The sequence below is a fragment of the Rhincodon typus genome, chromosome 21 (assembly GCF_021869965.1).
Source record: "Rhincodon typus isolate 14 chromosome 21, sRhiTyp1.1, whole genome shotgun sequence".
Taxonomy (NCBI): domain Eukaryota; kingdom Metazoa; phylum Chordata; class Chondrichthyes; order Orectolobiformes; family Rhincodontidae; genus Rhincodon; species Rhincodon typus.
This window is the reverse complement of record NC_063352.1, coordinates 32,630,685-32,652,893: the sequence shown is the minus strand read 5'-3', so window position 1 is coordinate 32,652,893 and position 22,209 is coordinate 32,630,685. Positions and strand designations below refer to the sequence as shown.

Below are 22,209 nucleotides of genomic sequence, written 5' to 3'. Positions count from 1 at the left end.
CTGCTCCATTCCCCAACCTGCCCTCGGTCCCTCTGCTCCATTCCCCACACTGCCCTCGGTCCCTCTGCTCCATTCCCCAACCTGCCCTCGATCCCTCTGCTCTATTCCCAATCCAACCTTTGTCCCTCTGCACAACTGTCTAAACTTCAGCCAGCCCACTGTGCCTCTGCCCATCCCCAGTCTGGCCTTTTACCTTGCTCTCAATGTCCTAATTTGCCATCTTTTTTCCCTATGTAGTCTTCCTCTTCTGTCCTCAGCCTGCCTCCAGTACGTCTACTGGTCAAATCTGCTCTTTGGTCTCCTACACAATTCCTCACTTAGTCTCTATTCCATTCTACTGCTTGAGTTGTGCAACTTTAGTTCAATTCTCACTCTTCCCCCTCTATCTCTTGGCTTCTCTCCTTAATTCTCTTCCAATCCATGTTTATTTCAGCCATTTGTACATCCAGTCTATACTTGAGATGCACGTTACCAATATGACTTTCTGTTCCTTCCCATCCTTCTACTCCTCTATTCTAGTTCTGTATTGATAATAAAGCTCACCAGACTACATTATGTCAAGTTGTTGAGATCAAAATGGGCACAGACAGCAAGATAGTAAAGATTAACAAAGTATTTCCAACCCAATAGAAAGACTAGTGATACATAAGACTAGAATTGTATCTATGTCTGTGATCTTGCAGTGTTTTACCAAACATTATACTCAGAACTAATGATCCCCAAGCAGTGCCTAGATGGCAAAGAGAAAACTGCAAAAGTATTGTGAACAAGCTAAGGCCAGGACAATAGATTGTTCATGTGTGAAAAATGTGACAGTACCTTACACCTATCTGTTTACTGCCAAGTTTCACATTTCAGACCACAATCTTTTACTAAATGGGACAAACCATTACACACCTCGGAAAGATACACCACTGTGATTCAAACAAGATAAAAATCAATAGTAGAATGGCTTTTTTTAATCACATTATTAAATTGTGAAAGAAGAGACAGAGCAATAACCAGTAACCACACATTCATCTTCGACACTACATACATACCACAAATTACAAAAAGTACAAAAGTGCCACCAATAGTGGTGTTACCGACAATTTCTTTTTAACTTTGCATTTCAACTAAGAGGTACTTATTCTTGCAAATTTTATTTAATGCAAAACAATAGTTAACCAAAACTTGTGAAGTCCTGTTGCTTAATTTTGATGTACTGCCAACTTTGGATGAACAAAGGCACCTTTGTACTATTCAATTATGCCTTTGCAAATTTTTCCATAATGAGAACTGGGATTTAATGAAGATTGAACTTTGATCTTTAAATAACAAGTAACTGATTGTATCACCAGTCTCATAGTTCAGATCATTTTTAGCGAAATTGGTATGCAAAACCCAAAGCAGAAGTTGCAGAATTTCAGTACTTCAGTGCTCCTGTAACTCAATGTACTCTATAACCATCTGCTGGATTAGAATATTCCCATTTTAAGATTTCCTTTCTTGATGCTTTAAGAATCATCAAATCCAATGACCTGATATAAACCTGATCAGTTTCATAACAGATAAGACAGATAAAAGAGCCCTAGAGATAAACAGATAGGCACGAAAGCCATAAAAATTGCCTCCATAAGGCTTCCAATTTTGATGTCACATTTTGAAAATATTCACACTTCCGGCACCATCAGATGTTTATCTAAGTGTGATGAATTCTCTCAGAACTAGCTGGTATCTTTCTCTGAGAGTGCAAAAGAAAGCATTCTTTGCAGCCAGATGATTGGGTATAACAAAGGAAATAACCAAGAAGAATCATGCCCTCACCTTGTGTATCCACTTATTAGTACCTGTGCTTGGCACCTCGCCTGAAATAGGATAAAAGGTGATCTCAGTCACGGTGATGTGTGTGTGTGTGTGAGAAATTGTTGGTGGGGTGGGGGCACACCTTGAGAACCTATTTCACTGTCTTTGGTCAGATGGCATGGAAGGAATGGTTGACACAGGGTAAACAACTGAGACCTAGAAATAAAATATAATAGTGGCAGCACATTGTAACATGTTAATCATGTTTACCTGGAGCGGCACGGTGGCTAGCACTGCTGCCTCACTGTGCCAGGGACCCGGGTTTGATTCCAGGCTCGGGCGACCGTCTGTGTGGAGTTTGCACATTCTCCCAGTGTCTGCGTGGGTTTCCTCCCACAGTCCAAAGATGTGCAGGTTAGGTGGATTAGCCATGCTAAATTGCCCGTAGTGCTCAGGGATGTGTAGATTAGGTGGGTTACAAGGGGATGGGCATGGATAGGATGCTCTAAGGTTCGGTGCGGACTTGTTGTTGGGCCGAAGGGCCTGTTTCCACACTGTAGGGATTCTATGACTAAAAAACATGATTCTGGCTATGTTCCTGCTTCAGGACCATGACAAAATAAACTGACCCTGCATTCATTTTACACAATAGGACAGTTATGTAATATGCTGACTGGACATATTGATTTTTTTCAATGTTCTCCAAACCTATTAATTGTATATAGTTACTTTTGTCAAATGGCTAACTGCCATTCCACTTACAAACTAGAAATCATTAATCGATTAGTTCCTGGAAACTGAACAGCAAGCAAAACAACAAGGCAGGGTTGTGCATTCCAGAAACAGTGCAAACATGCTATATTTGTGAGAAAAATCACCTATTACAAATCAAAAAGTTTGTTGTAAACTCTTCAGTAATTCCAGGATGAATTAAAATTTAAACAGCTTCCAATGTCCTACATTTCTCAGAGATCGTAGGAACTGCAGATGCTGGAGATTCTGAGACAACAAGGTGCAGAGCTGGATGAACACAGCAGGCCAAGCAGCATCATAGGAGCAGAAAGCCTTCTGATGAAGGGTCTAGGCCCGAAATGTCAGCCTTTCTGCTCCTATGATGCTGCTTGGCCTGCTGTGTTTATCCAGCTCTGCACCTTGTTGTCTCCTACATTTCTCCACAGCTTTGTGTCTTCCATTACCTCAACTATCTTCCCTTGAAATGAGATATGGATTCTGCATCAGCCATTCTGTGCTAAAACATTCTCCTAACATCATGATATTAGACTCTGAGATGGAAAACTATTGGTCTGGAACATTAAACTTTTATTTTCGAAGCAGCCTGGACTATTGAATTGTAGTAATCGGAAACAAGTGGATCCATTGACTACGAGATCCTTGATTGAGGTTATTAACCTCGGCCAATCAGGAAGCCCTGGGTGACCAACATAAACAGGAGATTCACAATCCCCTCAGTTCAGGGGATTAACTCAGAGCTGGCTGGTCTCAGCCAGTGTACTGGGCACATGTAAATAAAGGGTGACTTGGTGACGAGATAACGGCCTCTGTGCACTTATTTCATGAATATTTACATAATTTTCTATTTTTGCTTTAGATTTTCAGTATTGTCCGAACCCTTCTCCTCAAGCTCTTTTCAATTTTAATTTCAAATTAATGAAACTATATCACCTACACTACAAAAACAGAGGTTAACTTTTGGCATTCACTGTATCAAAATGCTCATAATGTTAAAACCTCAATTAAATTTTCCCTTAGCCTTCTCAGTTCCAACAAGAAATTGAATTGATACATTCTCCACAACAAAGAAAACCATTCCAATTTCTATACAGATGAATAATCAAGGAAATGGATTCAGAGCCTACAGGGGATTTTAGGACAGGTAACCAAAAGCCTGTTCAATGAGATTAAGAATAATTTTAACATTTATGATCTTAAATCAGGAGAATAGTTTTGGATCATGAAGGGAACAGAGGTATCATCTACAGTTCCCCATAGCTTTAGTAATAATTTCTCAGTGGCTAATGTAGCTTGTATCTAATTGCTGTTGTTATGTACAGAGTGTACATTTTCAAACTAATCTCTCTCCCTATTTGCAACACCTACCTGTAAGCAGATTGTGATTTAATTTTCACCTTTCATTAAACAGTGGGGGAGTATTACCCCCCACTCTGTCTGTTTGCGGACCTTGACTTTGTAAGAACTGCAACAACCCTACAATAAAGTTAAACCAGAAGCACGGCTAATTTCACACACTCTTAGACATCGGTGTATGATTTGCAACACAGACACCGTTACAAACGTACAAGGAGAGGTAGAATAAAAGAAAAGGTAAAATGATTAATTACCTTTTAAGTTTTTGAAATAGGAATCAATTTAGGGTCAGTGTTGCTGCAAATCACTGTTGTTAACAGAATCAATCCCCACCCTCCTCCAAGTCATAGCTACAAAAGTAAAGTCCCCTGCCTGTAAGAAGCAGCCAGCAATCTATATTTGTATTCTCTGCAAGTAAAACTGAGTGAAGCAAAAGTTACATTTGAGAAAAAGCTCCCACTCCTCCACTACAGGTTAGCCAATCAACAATTCTTACCAAAGAAGTCAGAGCACTAACTCCAGTTTTGGACTTTTGGACTCCACCTTAAAAGCAAGGACATTATTAAATGGTGTCCAAGGTGTTGGTCTTTAAGATTAACAATGTCCTTGTTTTTAAGGTAACCAGCAGGTAAGTGACAAGTCATTAATATATCTTGTAGGATGGGTCTAAACTGCAGTTCTGTTGCAACTGGAAACAGTTGTCTTTGTGGTAAGTTATAACGTAATAGTTGGCATTCTCAATCCATCATGAGGTAATGGTGTGCTGAAAGGTTGTTGCTCAGTCTTGTCACATGATTACAGTGGCCATCTTTGTTGAACTGTTTAATGTGCTCTTAAAACTGTCACAATGTATACATGTATTAAAGTTGGTTTTTACTCCATTCGTGACACTACTATAGAATAAACCACAGCTTGTTAAGACAAGAGCTCTTGTTAACATTCACTGGAAACCAATAGAACCTTAGAACCAGTCAAGGAGAGAGGATGGGTGGCAACATCCATCTCCCCACAAATACCACATGAACCTGTCAGGAGCACAATCTGCCACCTTCACCACAAGTAGGAGAGTGATTCAGTTCAGCCATGTACAGTGCAATGTCCTTTTTCACTCAACTACCTGTAGAGACATGCAGCAACCAATGGCAATGGGACAGAAAATGGAAGACCCAAATTTGTGACTTAAAAGAACAGTATCGTTGCTTTTCTATTGTGCTGTGCATTTAGTCTAAAATGAAATAAATAAGGTAGATAGCCCCTGCTAGCAGTCTCCAAGAATATTATCAATTGACTTCCTGAAGACACGCTGTAATACAATTACAGGACCCAAAACTAGAAAATGGAATAAACAATGTGTGGTTGAGACGAATGCAACCCTTTAACAAACTGCTATATTCTTCATACTCTGTGGCAAAATAAAACAAATTATTGTGAGAAGTAAATTGTTGCCAGAAGTAACATTTTAACTTAACTGTACAGTTTTAGATTATTTAATCACATGACATTTTGATGCAAAAACCTTGATTCATATCAGATATTAAACAGATAATGACTGCATGAAAGTTTGCCAAGTTCCAAAGTTCTCCCAAGCAAATAACACCATTACAGTTAACATTACATAACATTAAACAGCTCACCTGCAACTCATTCAGCTTCTTCATTAACTCCTGTAAATAACCAGACACACACATAAAAATCATAGACTTGAGAAAAAAAATCTTAGTGCAGAAAGCAACAAAAATTTGCAACAACATAGAACTGTCCTTCCTTGCCTGTACCCAGACTCCTTTCTCGACACTGGCAGCAATCTGGTCTCTTCCATATCACCATTCCTCATGCATGAGGTTGTGTCCTGGACAGTTACTTGAAAGGCTTCTCATGCAAACTCTCTGCTTGCATTCTGTCACAATAGCTCACTGAGTGACTTGAGAAATTGCAACTTTTCTTTTTGTCACCTCCCAAAGTCGTACAATAATTGAATTTCACTCCAGGTGGGAAAGCAGTATAGCAGGTGGAATTTGCCTTCAGGAGTGACAGCAGGCAGGTCTGATATATCTTGGGCTCCATTTGGATACCTCAATTCATGACCAAAGCTGCTGGGAAGCTGAAAAGCAACGGTCTGGCTGCTAAAACCAGAGGGAACAATGACCAGCACCAAAGGAAGTATTTTGGTTGGAGAAGGGACACGAAAATGTGCCAGTCAGAGGAAGAATCCAGAGCAGAGGAGACTTAAAGCTTCCTTGTCAATCTCAAAGAAGCAAGGCTCCTCCTCCTTGTCTAAAAGGAAACTAAAATTGTGATGAACAACATGAATGAATGGGCCTGTTCTCTTCCTAACTCTGATTCCTTGCAGTTTTGCCCAGCAAGGAGAACACCAATGTCCCCTTGCTCAGGTCTCAGGTCACCATTATAAGTTGAGTCCCATCTGTTTTCCAGGCTGAGATTTGCCAACAGCAGAGAGCAAGATTTAACCTGACATCTTGCCTATAACTGTACAGGACACTGCTTTTACATACTGAGCTTCAAAGTCATTTGCTTCATAAAGACATACAAAGGACCAACAGTTGAATCCAGTTTTTCTGACTCAGAATTTAATACTATGTCATCATTCTCTTCATTTGCCTGCTGGTCCATCAGGAAAGCTAATGTTTGATTTTATGACTGTACCCTTTGTGCAGCAGGTTACTAGACAGACACACAGAGTGTATAACATCTTTTGAAACATTTTTAAGAAGCAGTGCATAAATTTCTATTGAATTTTAAGAATTGTTATTGGAGACAGTGGTTCTTCCAATCCTACCCATCTCCATCAACCCCTCCCTTATTTCCCAACCCCGGTCCCAGGTGGAAAAGTTGGGGAAGGTTTGCCTCTGACAGGCCAGGAAGTCATGCTCAGATTTAACAACAAGTAGGGTTGTTAACCAGCTGAGCTTGTCGCTTCTGTCCCAAGTTGGAGGATATCCCAAACCACTATGCCCTGAGCTGCCGGTCGATCAGATAGAAGAGGCAGAATACCGTGAAGACAGGGTGGTTTTGCTGGAAGTGGAAATGCAGGCACCAGCGAGGGTCTGGGGGCCACAATTGAGATCTTAATGGGGGACAAAAAGGGATGGCAACTGCGGTTCATAAGGAGTTGTGGAGGTAGTGTCCTCTGTTGCATACAAGGTGCTAAACCCTGCAACAGTAGGAGGAGGAGACTTTCAAGTAGCCATTAACTGGTTAGTTAAGGGCCTCAAATGACTCAAACATGGGCAAGCCATGTGACAACTGACTCACTCACTGGTAAAATTCCAGAGGAGATGCTGCTATCATGCCACTCTATTTCATGGATCCCTGGCATCTGCCCCTCAAAAACTGGCCACCTCTCCTGGGATGGCTGCAGCTCCAGCTTGTTTGTCTTCTTTTAAAGCAATTATTGAAGAATTGCCCAGGACACAGCTTCCCAAAGTGTGGGTCAGGACTCCAAGAGGGGTTGCAAGCTGGAATTTTGAGGTGGTGAACTCTGAGGCAGCAACGTACACCGTGGAGACTGACTGAGTTATTCTGGCTCCTCTCCCGTTCTGACAGTCCTCACTGAGGGGCTGTGACATTGTTCAAGCCTCGAAATAGGACCACACAGGGAATGAGTTTGGGAAGCATTGTCCTAAGAACCCAGCTGAAGTTTATGCACAAAACCATTTCCTGATAATCAATAACACATGGAAATAAAAATAAATGGCTTGCATGCAAAATTTTGATGACTTACACAACCATATTTTGCAAACAGCCCCAGAAAAGCAATAGTTTTGAGATGTAACTCTAGGCAGTGCTGTCAAATTTTATTTCAAGCTGCCAGCTCTTCCTGGGAGATACGCACACATCAAACAACAGCAGGCCACATTGCTTACGCGTAGTGAGTGGCTGCAGGTCCAACAGCACTGGCTATATTTGCTTTTGGGGTGCTAACTACTATTTCACCACAAGCAATGTTACTTAGTTGAATCATAGGTACCTCCAAAGGAGTACTTTGTATTATGGTACTGCCACTGAAGCCAGTGCAGCTTTTTGAATCTTCCAGTACATGTACAATACTGCAGGCTTTTTTAAAACCATTTTACCAGAATGTCTGGGCTTCCTGCAAGTGAGTCCACAATCCAGCCAATGTTTGAGGAGAGCTGGAGAAGATGTCTTCTTGTTTGACTGTGTTTTGGAATAACACAATTTATTCCAATAACAACAAAAGTTAGTTACTAGGGGCTTTGAGGAACAATTAATGTAATTTACATGTCTACTGGCTAACCCCTGGGCAGGAAAGGTTGTCAATTGCTATAACCCCTTGTCCCAGAGACAAGCCAAAAGTCAAGTTGGTACGTTCTGCTGGAACAAAATAGTAGAAGGACTTGAGCAATCTATCTTAAGAGCTCTGATTGTCTGCTTCATTAATATTTTTAACCCAAAAATGATGGTCATGAGGCAACGCGTAAATTTTTACATTGCAAGTAGCAACTGAATTTATGTTGAAAAACGACTATAGCTGATATTCTATGCATGATATTCATTCACGCATGAGTGCTGTGGCTAAAGGCAGGTCTTCGGCTCCTTCCGGCTGAGCTTTCAGCCTGAGTTATTTTCATGGCAGTTTTATTTTTTTGTTGATGGTGGATGCTGTTGCTTTCCATTCGCACGGACAGGCCAAGGAGGCAGATCCCTAGTCTACCCAATCCAGGTCAGGAATGTGGGCATTATTGTGAATCACATGCTAGCTAAGTCAACCAGCCCTTTACATGTTATTTCATTCTTATTTCATATTTACCTGCGTATCAGTCTTTTGGACGATTGGAAAGATTGATGGGAAAGATTGCAGTGCTTAGTTCACAGAGCTGACAGATCTCATTCTTACAGCTCTGGGCCATGTGGTTCTCTGTTTAGAGCTTAGTTATTTCAAAGAAACTCCTGGTCATTATTGACATGACCTTTACCTACTGGAAAGACAAATGATGCATGGTGCAGGGAAATTCTAGAACAGACCCAAAAGTGAAAATAGCATGCAATAAAACTTCAATATTATTAAAACTCAAATGCACAACTGGGAGAAAACCTGAAATGTAAAAACAAAACGGTGCTATTGTCATTAAAGGCAGTGGTACTCTCAATGATCAGGAATTCATTTCCTGCCTCCAACTGAGAGTGCTGAGTGGCTAAATGAATAGGCTGGCAGAATTTTGAATCAGGTCAGCCAAACTCAGTCAAATTGCAGACTAGTTTGGAATAATGATGACATCTATAGTGTGACAGCTGGGCTCAGTTGGTAATACTCTTGCTTCTGGGTCAGAGGTTTGAGGTTTCAAGGTCTACACAAAGCCTTCAGTAAACAATGCAGCCCTGTATTAGCTGCTTGATCAGGGTGGTCTGGCACTAACAAAAGATATTCAGAGCATTCTTCCCGTCCAACATCTTTCTCTTAATCAATCTGTACTGACCATTCTTCTTGTCATTTGTGGGCATTTGCTGTCATGTCTGCTACAATATTCCAGAAAAGTAGTCTAACATGCGGGAACTTCCAAATGTTTCAACAATGCCATAAGATTCTACATCAACCTAACTAGCCTTCCTGACATTTTCTTCAAATATAAAAGTGAAGGTCAACTAGATCCATAAGTGGGAACAAAAACTTTGCCAATGAGCACTGAGATAACTAGGTGTAAAGTTTGATGAACACAGCAGGCCAAGCAGCATCAGAGGAGCAAGAAAGCTGACGTTTCGGGCCTAGACCCTCCTTCAGAAATGGGGGAGGGGAAGGAGATTCTGAAATAAATAGGGAGACGGGGGAGGCGGATAAAAGATGGATAAAGGAGAAGATAGGTGGAGAGGAGACAGACAGGTCAAAGAGGCGGGGGTGGAGCCAGTAAAGGTGAGTGTAGGTGGGGACTTAGGGAGGGGATAGGTCAGTGCAGGGAGGACGGACAGGTCAAGGAGGCGGGAAGAGGCTGGTAGGTAGGAGATGAGGGTAGGGCTTGAGGTGGGAGGAGGGGATAGGTGGGAGGAAGGACAGGTTAGGGAGGCGGGGACAAGCTGGGCTAGTTTTGGGATGCGGTCAGGGGAGGGGGGTTTTGAAGCTTGTGAAGTCCACATTGATACCATTGGGCTGCAGGGTTCCCAAGCGAAATATGAGGTACTGTTCCTGCAACCTTCGGGTGGCATTGTTGTGGCACTGCAGGAAGCCCAGGATGGACATGTCGTCTGCGGAATGGGAGGGGGAGTTGAAATGGTTCGCGACTGGGAGGTGCAGTTGTTTAGTGCGAACCGAGCGTAGGTGTTCCGCAAAGCAGTCCCCAAGCTTCTGCTTGGTTTCCCCGATGTAGAGGAGGCCACATCTGGAACAGCGGATACAGTATACCACGTTAGCAGATGTGCAGTTGAACATCTGCTTGATGTGGAAGGTCTTCTTGGGGCCTGGGATGGGGGTGAGGGGAAAGGTGTGGGGGCAGGTGTAGCACTTCCTGCGGTTGCAGGGAAAAGTGCCGGGTATGGTGGGGCTGGAGGGGAGCGTGGAGCGGACAAGGGAGTCACGGAGAGAGTGGTCCCTCCGGAAAGCAGATAAGGGTGGGGAGGGAAAGATGTCTTTGGTGGTGGGGTTGGTGGGGTCGGATTGCAGATGGCGGAAGTGTCGGAGGATGATGCCTTAGATCCGGAGGTTGGTGGGGTGGTACGTGAGGACGAGGGGGATTCTGTTTTAGTTGTTATTGCGGGGAGGGGGTGTGAGGGATGAGTTGCGGGAAATGCGGGAGACACGGTCGAGGGCGTTCTCGACCACTGAGGGGGGCAAGTTGCGGTCCTTGAAAAACGAGGACATCTGAGATGTGCAGGAGTGGAATGCCTCATCCTGGGAGCAGATGCGGCGGAGGAGAAGGAATTGGGAATAGGGGATGGCATTTTTGCAGGAAGGTGGGTGGGAGGAGGTGTATTCTGGGTAGCTGTGGGAGTTGGTGGGCTTGAAATGGGTATCGGTTGCCAGAGATGGAAACAGAGAGGTCCAGGAAGGAGACAGAGGTATCAGAGATGGTCCAGGTGAGCAAGGGGTCTGTTGTTGTCAAAATCAGATCAATTCTGTAAATATGTGATTTATCAGCTACCCTAATGATCCAATGAGTTCATTCAGTGAATTGTTGCAATATGTTGACTAGAAAGTTCCCAGGTTCAGTCCTGGTCTATGCTAAGTTGTCTGATCTCACTTGAAGCAACTCCATGTAGCTTGGTTACGTTTAGGAAAAAACAAGTGGAATTTGACGTTCATGAAGAGAACCTTGTGTGAATATTTGGTAAAAATCAAATGTATTGGTGATGTCCCTGTGGTCAAACAGCCTAATGATGCTTAAAGATCACATATGAAGTACAACCTATATTTTGAAAGATTGTCTGAAGGTTGTGAAGCTTCGCCATGTCAAAGTTAATTCACTGACATATCTCACCAAATGTATGGTTCTGCAATATGTGAAGAACATACAGTCCCACTACAGCAGAGATTCAACAACTTTGTGAAACATGGTGAGAGATAAAAAATACTTAAAAATACAACCAAATGGAATCAGCAAATTGACATACAAATAGCATAAATCAGTGATCTCATTATAACTCTATTAATCAATATGCCCCAAGTATCTTTACACATTTGAATTAGCATTCAAATTAACCAACGAACAGTAGTTAAGAGTTTCAAGTTTAACCAGATGACAATTTCAAAACGCTGAGTTTCACCTGATTTTTAAAAAGTGTTACATAAAAAGATCAGATACATAAATCACTTATTACCATGAACCAACTGAAATTCTGGAATTTTAATTCATGTAGAACAGACAATATGAAGCATGGTATTGTGACATTGATGCACCTATTTCCTAAAAGTTATCTGGTATAATTTCAGAATAGTGTGTAATTGACATACCCGTGATTTCGGACCTGGTACTTCCGTTTTCATCAACGGTCCATCAAACTCAACATCCACGTCTGTCTTGTTCGCCGGCTGACTAACATATCGAGATCCTTTACAAAATTAAACATAATAGTCTCTTGCACTGAGGTGTAAAAAGCATAACTAACAATAATATATATAAAAATGCATGCAAGAGCAGACAATATTTGGGATTTGATCGTTTCCATGTTATATTTTATGATTTTGAATGCAACCACCCAGGTGTATGTACTTTTTGTGGGACGGAAAGAGAAATGTAATTTGAAAGAGATGCTCATTCTGCCACGACACGTAATGATGGAAAGCTGATTGAACTGCACTGATGGCAGCAGCTTTGCAATGCGTGGTTCTGACACCTCTTGAAGTTCGGAAACACAACGAAAGCAAAAAGTTTTAACAGGAACCTGCTGACGAACTACAGCCTCCAATACAAACATAAATGTAAAAGATGCAGCAAACAGTATCAATTATGTTGTTTAGACACTGGCCTCCGCCACATCATCAGGTGAGTTGCAATTCACAAACCGGAAAATTTCAATTTTTATGCAGCGTGTGGTAACAACCTGGAATTCAGGGCCAATGAGAAGTGGAGAAAATCAATGATTTCAAAAGGAAATTGGGTGGGCATTTGAGGAAAATAAAATTTCAAGGATACTGGGACAGAGTGCGGAAATGTTCCTGATGGACTCTACAGGACCAGAAGGTAGAATGACCCACTTCTACATAGCTGATGGATGGGAGGCTATGGAATGGGTTGGGATGGAAGGGTGGGTGGTGAAGACCTGTTACAGTCTTATTTTCTGTGTAAGCTGAGGGCTTCCCACAGGTCAGACAACTTGGGATCAACTCCAGATCAACTGCATTCGGCAAATGGAAACATTACAGATTGAACTTCCGTCAAATTCCGAATCTTATTGGAACATAATGGACAAAAACAGAAAAAAAAACAAATTATTGCTTTTTCTTGAGGGATAAATGGAAACTCTTAGTGGGCAAATGTATGACCTGGTACAGTGCTAATAGAAACTTGTAGATTCCCAGTTCAGTTGTAACTGTTCTGACCAATTTGGACTCGTGATTGCCACCTACTGAGCATTGCTAGACACTGCATGTCCATGACACATGGGAAAGTGAAAAGAATCCAGATTTCCTGGTTTCCTCAGTTAATTTTGTGATGTTTTACCATGACTAATTGTTTCTCTTCCATTTTGCAAAAACTATAAACTGGTGTCATCTAGTATTAAACAAATCACATGACAGACATTTCTTTATCATGAACATACTATTAAACAGTATCTAATGAAAAGATATTTTTAACAGTTCTGGAGCCTTTCTTATCCACATCATGTGCTTTAGAAATTCTACACCTTACAGTTGTTTGCAAATTAAATGACTACAATACGTTAAACCACTCCTTGTCCCCAGTGGCAGAGCTGCTTTAGGTGCTGGATGATTGGATACTGATAAAACCTTTTTCTTCCTAAAGAATAGGGGCAAATGGGATCAAAGGTTATGGGGAGAAAGCAGGATTAGGCTATCAAGTTGGACGATCAGCCATGATCGTGAAGAATGGTGGAGCAGGCTCGAAGGGCTGAATGGCCTCTTCCTGCTCCTATCTTCTATGTTTCTATGTAATACTAATTGGGTAAGGTACCAAAGAGCTGCTGGCAAGGCTGGCACAGTTTCCCAAAAAGGAGAGAAAATGCAAACAGATAAAGAGGAAGTATCAATTATTTTTTGAGTTTAGAAGATCGGCTATTTTTAAAATAATTTGTAACAAATATTTTTTATGTGGTTATTGCAGTTTATTTTCTTGTGAAGCTCTTTATTAATCTATACTGTAATGTGACTTACCCAGCAATCTGTTCTGGGTTACTTCAATACATAAGTTGAAAAAATAGAAATTGCTTCCATTATGAGTTAAAGCATTACTAGAACCTGCACCGTTGCAGGCACTCGAATCACCTTCCATTTCATCTGGAGGTCCAAGATGGACCATGTCCGCAAGGACACCATTGACAAAACTCTGGATGGTGGGGGGAAGGACATACCCAATGCCACCCTCATCCTGATAAGCCACCTTTGTATGCAGCTGCACCAAGCTGTGCATAGACCCTCGGTACTCAAACACTAAATGTCACTTCACTCTGAGGTTCTACCTGTCCCCGATGTTGCAAAGGGCAGGCCTGGCCTCGTTGCTGCAGAACACACCAAGTGTTGGACCATTCCATATCACCTGCCCTTCACGGAGAAATTTGCAAAGAAAAACACCTTTGCCCACAAGTCGGTGATCAGCATGCAGCATCCTCGAGCCCTTGTGGGTAAAGGGGAGGATGCATCCTGTCCAGTTCTTCCTTGAGCAGACTGTCAAAGTCATTTGGCAGAACGTCTCATCGCCAGAATTTTCCAACAAGCACCAAGACATCGCTTGGCTGGTGGTGAGAAGGGCCTGACCTGTGAGATCCTTCAGGTACGCCCAGATGCTCTGCTCCATGGCACGCTGCCCTTGAAGCGGATATGGGGGGGGGGGCTACAGACTGTCACACATCTCCTGCTGGAATGTGCCTTTGCAAAGGAAGTCTGGAGAAAGATGAACGGTTTTTGTCGAGGTTCATCCTGAGCAGCGCCGTGACTCAGGGCTCTGTTCTCCAGAACGCACACTGAGACAAACATCGACTGCACCTGGAGGACAATCAACTCGGTGAAAGAGGCTCTTTAGTCTGCCCAAAACTTGTTGGTCTTCCAGAGCAAGGAGTTGACTTCAACTGAGTGTTGCAGACTGGTAGATTCCAAGGTCCTGAGGGATGTACTAAAGCTTGGGGAAGCTGCTGCCAAGGCGTAGTGGGGAAAGTCTCCCCGCCAAAGTTAAATGGAGGTGGTTCAATTATCAGACCTCTGGTGCCCCAAACATATGTAAATACAGTATTGTACAAATAAGAAATGCCTTTGGTTTGTTTACTGGATAGAGTCAAACTCTAATGTTTGTTTGTTTCTTCATATGCTACTGTACAGAGCCAAACTGCTTCAGTGATTACATATGCATACAAAGATATTTTTAGGAATAAGGGATATTTTTAAACCTAAAGAAATGCTCAATAAAGTACTAAAAATGTCTCAGCTGAACTATAAGTATCATGGGATGCTGGAATGGCTCAGTGTCATGGTGACTGTAAAACATAAGAGTGTTTGAACTCATATTTAATCCCCTCCCATTTTACATTCTTTTTACCTCTCAGTTTACTCTGAGACACAGTTCAATGCCACAAGTGATTTAAGCCCCTGTTAAAGAGTTAATGAAACAATATGCAACAAATAACTTCAATAGGTTTCTAAAAGGCAGATTGTGCTTCTATTGCTCTCACATTACCACAATTTCTGCGAGTGAAATAAAATGCTTTGTTTAGCAGTGATCCAGTGACAACCACCATACACATAGAAAGCTCTTCCTGCAATAACAACAATGTACTAGCCCAGGCTATATAACCCATTCCATATGTGCATTCACATTGCAAATGTACAAACATACATATACATACAATCAAGAATTTTACTGTACAAAAATATGTCAATAATATTGGCTTCTTCATAGAACGGTACATTACAAATAAGTTTTGTTGTAATAATTTAAGAGAAATCAATGTAAATATATTTTCCTTCAAGTTACTTGGTAATTATAATAGCAACATTAGAGTACACTTAATCTCTTACACAACAGCTATTTCTGTGAAGTGACTACTTTCATATCAAATTAAGTTTCTCAGAAAACTGAAAACCCCAAGACATTATGTGGCTGCTTCCAGGAAGGCTACGTCTGCTGAGCATAATCGTGTGACTCAAGAAATCAAATCCTTGCCCATTAATTTTGGATGTATGCAAGCATATTTTAAATAAAGCTAATAAAATAATGCCTAAACTTCATTCTCGGTACCCTTTCTTTGTGATCAATTAAAAATACTTCAATAATCCAGCATAACCAGTGCAATACAGTCTTGCAGAAGAGGTATGTAGTAAACATTGCCAGAAAGCTGAGTCTTAATCTATGTGTGGTTTATAATTAGAATCTAAGAGCTTCAACCATCCTGGGCTTGTAGAGTTAGTGGAGATAAGGAAAAGTGTAACATTGGTTAGGTGGGACAATGCATGTGTTTTGTGCATGACCTGACCAAAGCAATGTAGAGGTCTGGTAAAAATAAACATGTGATTTGTGAAAGTAAGGGGCATATAAAAATAGGTTTGACTTTTTTAATGTAGGAAAGTTGAACAGTATCAAGATTTCAAAATAGAATTAAAAACAAACTTTATCCATGGAACATACTGTTAGGACGCCACAAAAGTTTCAAACAATGTGTAACTCAGTCTGCAGATCAGGGTTCTCAAGGTTCAGCCTCTCATGTGTGCTAGTTTAGCTTATTTCATCTGGACAAGCAGTAGGGAGGCTCCAACTAGCGTTAATGTCCTTGGCCTGGTAGAAGAACCAAAGGATCGAGAAGCTCAGGTTCAAGTCCCACCTGCTCCAGAGGTGTGCAATAACATCTCTGAACAGGTAGGTTAGAAAAATAGGTGAAATTTAAAAAAAAACAGAAGAACTAAAGGAGGATTAAACATTATAGATAAATAGTGATGGATAGATTTTCAATGGGGAAGGATTGAGTTTGTCAGTGACATCCCCATCCATAATGGAGATTCCATTTAAGGGCACAGATAAGGAATTTTGGGGAGGTCTGTTGGCTACTGTGAACGAAAAACCAAACATGAATCACTGCCATCAGGAACAAAAAGTAAAAAAAAAAGGTATTCTATCATAAATACAAGGGTAGCTCAATAAAATGCTCATTCTCCAAATCTAAGGACACAAGAAACAGGAGCAGGAGTGGATTATACAGACTGCATTCATGTGGATCATGTCTGATCTTCTGCGCCAATTTAACTTAGCCACCCATTCCTCTTTGATTTCCCCAGACATCAAAAATCTGTCCACCTCTGCCTCAAATACATTTAACAATGGAGCAGTTTCTGGTATAGAGTAATCCAAAGATTCACAACATCTGAGTGAAGAAATTTCTGCTCATAAATGAATGACCATTTAACCTGAGACCCTTATGTTCATGATTCCTTAGATAGAGAAACCAACTTCTGTATCTACCATATCAAGCTCCTTCACAGGACCATATGCAATAGGAGCAGGAGTAAGTCACTGAGCCCCTGGAGCCTGCTCCACCATTCGTCTCTATCATGGGCCTGACCTTTAACCTCAATGTCATTTCCGCCATGATTCCCTTTTCCATGATGCCTTCAATATCTAGAAATCTACTGATATCAGTCTTCAACATATTCGATGACTTGAACCCCTACATATCTCTGGTGTGGAAAATTTAAAACATTCATTATCCCGAGTGAAGAAATTCCTCCTCTCCTCAGTCCTAAATTGCCTGTTCTTATTCTGAGATTGCATCCCAGAACTCTTTAAGTTTATTTTTTCTAACCTCTAACCTCCAACTTCTCATTTTAGGACAACCCTTTTATCACTTCGATCCCAGAATAGGTTTTTTCTGTTGTGATAATTGTGAGGGAGGATTAATGAACCTTCTAAAACCCAGTGGCCGTCCTTTAGATAACAGCACCTTTTTTTTGGTCATTTGTATATATTGTTATAAACTGTATCCATTCTTTCTAACTTTTCCTTCCATAACTAACTTCTAATGTTCATTTTAAAAATTTGTCAGACAAGACTGAACATTGTGTATTCTGTACAAGGTTCACGACTCAATCCAGCGCCTCCCCTCACTCACCCCGTGGGGTCAGCAGGAATCAGTACAGATCGTGACTGGCCACTGATTGGTCACCTCCCATGCTGCAGAAGGCCAGCCCAAAGCTAAGAGAGAGTTTAACCCTATGACCTGGCTACAGTTGCAAAAACAGCCAGTGAGAAAAGTTACGGTCTGCCGGTGGGGGGTGGAGAAGAAACGTGGGCAGGGAGTTGTAAAAACCCTGTGAGAGGAGTCAACAGCTAGAGCTTGAGCAGTGAGGTCAGAGAAAGGACTGCTCCCAGAGAGGAGCCACACTAAGGGTGAGGGACCACTCGGTAGGGAACCACAGGGACGCTGCTTGAAACAAAGAACAGATAACTATGACTGGAGCAGTAAAGTCCAAACTGAGAGACTGTTTTCATGGAGGAGTTGTGTCACGAGTGTCTGATTGGTAGGGTACCATGAGGAGACTGCCCAGGAAAAGGAACCAACTCAACTCGGTTTCGAACATTTCAGCTCTTTCCACGTCAAACTGTTGTAGAGCTCTCAGAGGGGATTAGCACATTCAGAAGTCGGAACTGCTAACCTGAGATTCAAATAGAGATTCAAACAGAGTCCAGCCATGCGGGCTACCACCTTTCTCTCTTTCTATCTTTAACCTAATATCGAACCTCCACTCCTAACCTTTTGTCTCATCTGTCAGGTCTAAGTGCTGGCTTGAGGGAAAAGGGATATTTTGGGGTGAACAGTCCAGGTAGTTAGTGCTTTTAAGAGTTTGTATCACTGCCATTCCTAGAATTTCGTAAAGTATTTTTCATTAGGAATAGTTATTCTTGTTTTGCATAATACGAATGGTGTCAAATGTCCTTGTGCTAAGTACAGCTTGGGGCAGTAAATTGATGGATAGATCATTGGGAGGAGTAATTGCGGTAACTTCACAAATCTTTCATTACATGTTATGATCTGCGATTCTCCAATTTATGTTTATCCACATGGGCAATTCAGCATCTGTGACAATACGTATATACTGAATTAAACTGGTTTAGTTAGGGGTTGATTCTACAATGTGCCGCATACCGTTTAGTTTGTCCTGCAACGATGACACATTTGGCATGAGTGGGATTATGCCTGTCCTTAGGCAAACCATTCAGGTTGAATAAGTTTCCAACATGCGAGTTCAGAAATTGTGATGATTTTGTGCAGATAAATAGACTTAAAGGTGGAAAGGCTGTTTGTACACATGAGTGGACTGACCTTCAAAGATGGCTGCATTAACAACTGGGAAACTGGGAGCATCAAGTCGTGATTGACAGGGCTCTGTGTGCATGTGCAACGGCTCAGCATGCTTTTCACTGCTAATAATATCCCGTATGTTTCTGATAATCCACTGTTAATCAGGCAGTGCAGGTGAAAGGTAAAGGGTGATATTGTGACTGAAAAAAACCCAGAAGTATATGAAACACACAGACTTGCTTGCCCCAGCTAAAGAAAAAGACATGCCGCTGCCAGATATTTTGTATAAGAATTTTGGAGAACTTGTCATGGTTTTGAGAAGCTATCCATCCATTGTAATTTTGGAGAATTTCAAGTTGTAGCATGATGGGATAGATTTGTCTGCAGTTTAAAATATGAAGGCATTCCCAATACATTGCTGACATTCCCAAAAGTAAACCTTCCACAGAGTTTGTAGAACAGCATTCTCCATGGTTGTGGTGTCATGTGACATGATCGGCATCAAAGTTAACAACTACCAGTATCTGCTGAAGCTGAATAGGCTGAAGGCCACAACAAAGACAGTTACAAAGTCCTGCTGCTGATCATTAGGTCAATATTGGATGCAGAAATGCCTGCTTGTGAATGCAGAGTGCTACAGCTACAAGAAGGCGGCTCATCTCACCACAGCAGCTCGAAAGGAGGTACATGGGGAAAACACTGACAGAAGGAAATGGCAGCCACTGCAAACAGAGTCAAAGGCAGCGGGTCAACAAGAGTTCAATTGAGATCTGTACCATAAAAAGCATAAGGGATGTCCAATAAATTCACAGGGCATCATAGCCCAAGTAATTCTGGATGGATCCTCAGTGGACATGGGGATTGACGGAGGGACATCAGTCATCACAATTCCTGAGTCGCCATATCATCCAGAATTGCTGCATCAGTTGGAGAAATCATGCGCAGGATTATGGAGAAGAGAAAATTCCCACAACGGGAAAGTTTGATGGTTCCAGTCACTTTCAAAGACAATGGGAAAAATGATCTATTATTGCAGTGAAGGGTCAAAAACCAGCCTTGCTAAGAAGGATTGAGGTAAAAACAATAAAGTTAAACTGAAACAAAAATTTTCACATAGTAACACATACAACACAAGAAATTCTATCCTCAGATGTATAGTGAAACTGCACACCACCACCGCAACCCCACCCAAAAATCAAGGATGTGGGTTCAGAGGAATGACAGACTAGTTGACTGTAGATGCCATTCAGTTCCCCATGCTCTAAGAGATAAAATACAGCCAACTGTGAAAAGGCTGGAGACAGAAAAGACTATCATAGAAGTTGAACAGATGGTGATATTATGAGAGGCAAACGGTAGTGTAAGATTATGCGGCAATTATAAAGTATCTGTAAATTATGCACAAGAATGTAATCTATTCATTCAATTTGCTTATTTGCCAAAACAATTTGCTTAAGATCGAGTATCTGTTCACTGTATTGTTAGAAGGGTAGGTTGACCACAAGTTCTTCTAGTTACCAGAGCTCATAACAGGACATCTCATTTGTGAAATTTGGTGCAAATCATCTGTTGCATCACTAGCATGTCAATAGTCCTGTAATGTTTATCACCACTGAGCCTATGATCATAACCTGACTTCAGTGCAGCCTGTGACTTTTGGAATAATTAGGAATTAACCATGCACAATGTCTCGGTGCCTATGCTTTGGGCTCACTTACATTTGCTAGTGTCTTAAGAGATACATCTCTAGTGACTACAGCTGGAAGGCTGCTGAGCTTCTGCTGATGATACCAGGCTTATGTGCATTGGATGAACTCGAGCATGTCTGGGTTTCGAGGGCTTGGCTGTAGACTGCAGCATCTTGACTAGGGCTGAAGCAACCTTTTACTTTATGGTGGCACTAACAAGCAACCGGACAGAAAGGGTAGCAAGGCAGTAAGCAAGATGAGATAACTGGGTCTGCACTTCATCCCTGTTTGGGTTTGTGTGAGAACAGAGTGCACAAATTGTGCTGCCTTGGAAGACCATTTTAAGATTGGGCTCAGAGCCAATTATTTCTGAATTTCCCTGACAATTCCCTGTGATCTACAGCCAGGACACCTTCTGTTTCATGGGTAATGACTGCACTCAAGTAGGAACACAGCAGCAGGCCTAAAACAGAAATGTTGACCTGGGAACATGGGAGTTTGTTGAAGTGGCAGGCAACTGGCAGTGTTCCAGCCACCCTCAGCACAAGCTCAAAGAACAACATTTTATGAACAAAAACAGAAATTGCTGGAAAAGCTCAGCAGGTCTGGCAGCATCTGTGAAGAAAACATCAGAGTTAACGTTTTGGGTCCGGTGACCCTTCCTCAGAACCCTTCCGAGTTTCACCAGCAATTTCTGAACCCTTCTGAGGAAGGGTCACCAGACCCTAAACGTTAACTCTGTTTTTTTTCTTCACAGATGCTACCAGACCTGCTGAGCTTTTCCAGCAACTTCTCTTTTGTTCCTGATTGAGAGCATCTGCAGTTCTTTCAATTTTTAACAACATTTTATGCTTGGGGACCCTACAGCCTTTAGAACTCAACATCAAGTTGACTTTAGAGCCTGACTTCATCCTTCAATGATTCTAACCCATCCCACACATGGTCCCGTTATGCCATGGGTTGCTTTTAGCACAGTCACCCATTCTCACTGACTGCTAGGCCCATGATCACATTAAACGGGCTGCTTTCAGTACAGCTCACCCATTCTCTCCTACTCTTCACTCTTATGATCACTTGTTCAGCTTTTCTTTCGTCCTGGCCTGCTAGTCCTGTTTACCTACACCTTTCAAATCCCTCTCTGGCTGGGCTCTGTCTCCACTTATCTGCTCACCAGAACACCTGCCCCCTCCCTTGACCAACTCCCACCTGTCCTCATTTTCAGCATGAATGCCATTTTTTCCAAGCTGCTGATAGCTCTGATGAAGAGTCACTGGGTTCAAAGTGTTAACCCTTTCTTCCCACAGATGGTGCTCGACCTGCTGAGTTTCACCAGCAATTTCTGTTTCTCTTTCAGATCTCCATCATCCACAGTTCTTTGTTTTATTATCATATATTATTACCCCAGGATTTAGATATTTCAGGTGTGATATAAAGGGAAGTTAAAGGAGTTGCATTACTGGTCAAGGAGTTTCTCATGGCTGTACTGAGGGAGGATACATGAGAGGACTCATGCAGCAATGCAGCATGGGTAGAACTCAGGAATAGGAAAGGTGAAATCACAATGCTGGAGGTAGACCACAGGTCTCCCAACAGCCAGCGGGAGGTAGAAGAGAGAATAGGTAGACAGATTTTGGAAAGATGTTGAAACAGCAAGGTTGCTGTGCTGGGTGATTTTAACTTCTCCCATATTGACTGGGACTGACTT

At 41.8% G+C, this 22,209-nt stretch overlaps 1 protein-coding gene across 1 annotated transcript in view; it reads right to left on the bottom strand.

Moving 5' to 3' along the window:
• The window catches only part of abat (4-aminobutyrate aminotransferase), a 166,107-nt gene that overhangs the window by 76,736 nt on the left and 67,162 nt on the right, over positions 1-22,209 (bottom strand). The window contains exons 3-4 of the mRNA XM_048609726.1: positions 11,810-11,907; positions 5,526-5,555 (exon numbers count right to left, since the gene is read on the bottom strand). Coding sequence (XP_048465683.1) covers positions 5,526-5,555; positions 11,810-11,907 — 128 coding nt within the window. The remainder of the gene's footprint in view (positions 1-5,525; positions 5,556-11,809; positions 11,908-22,209) is intronic.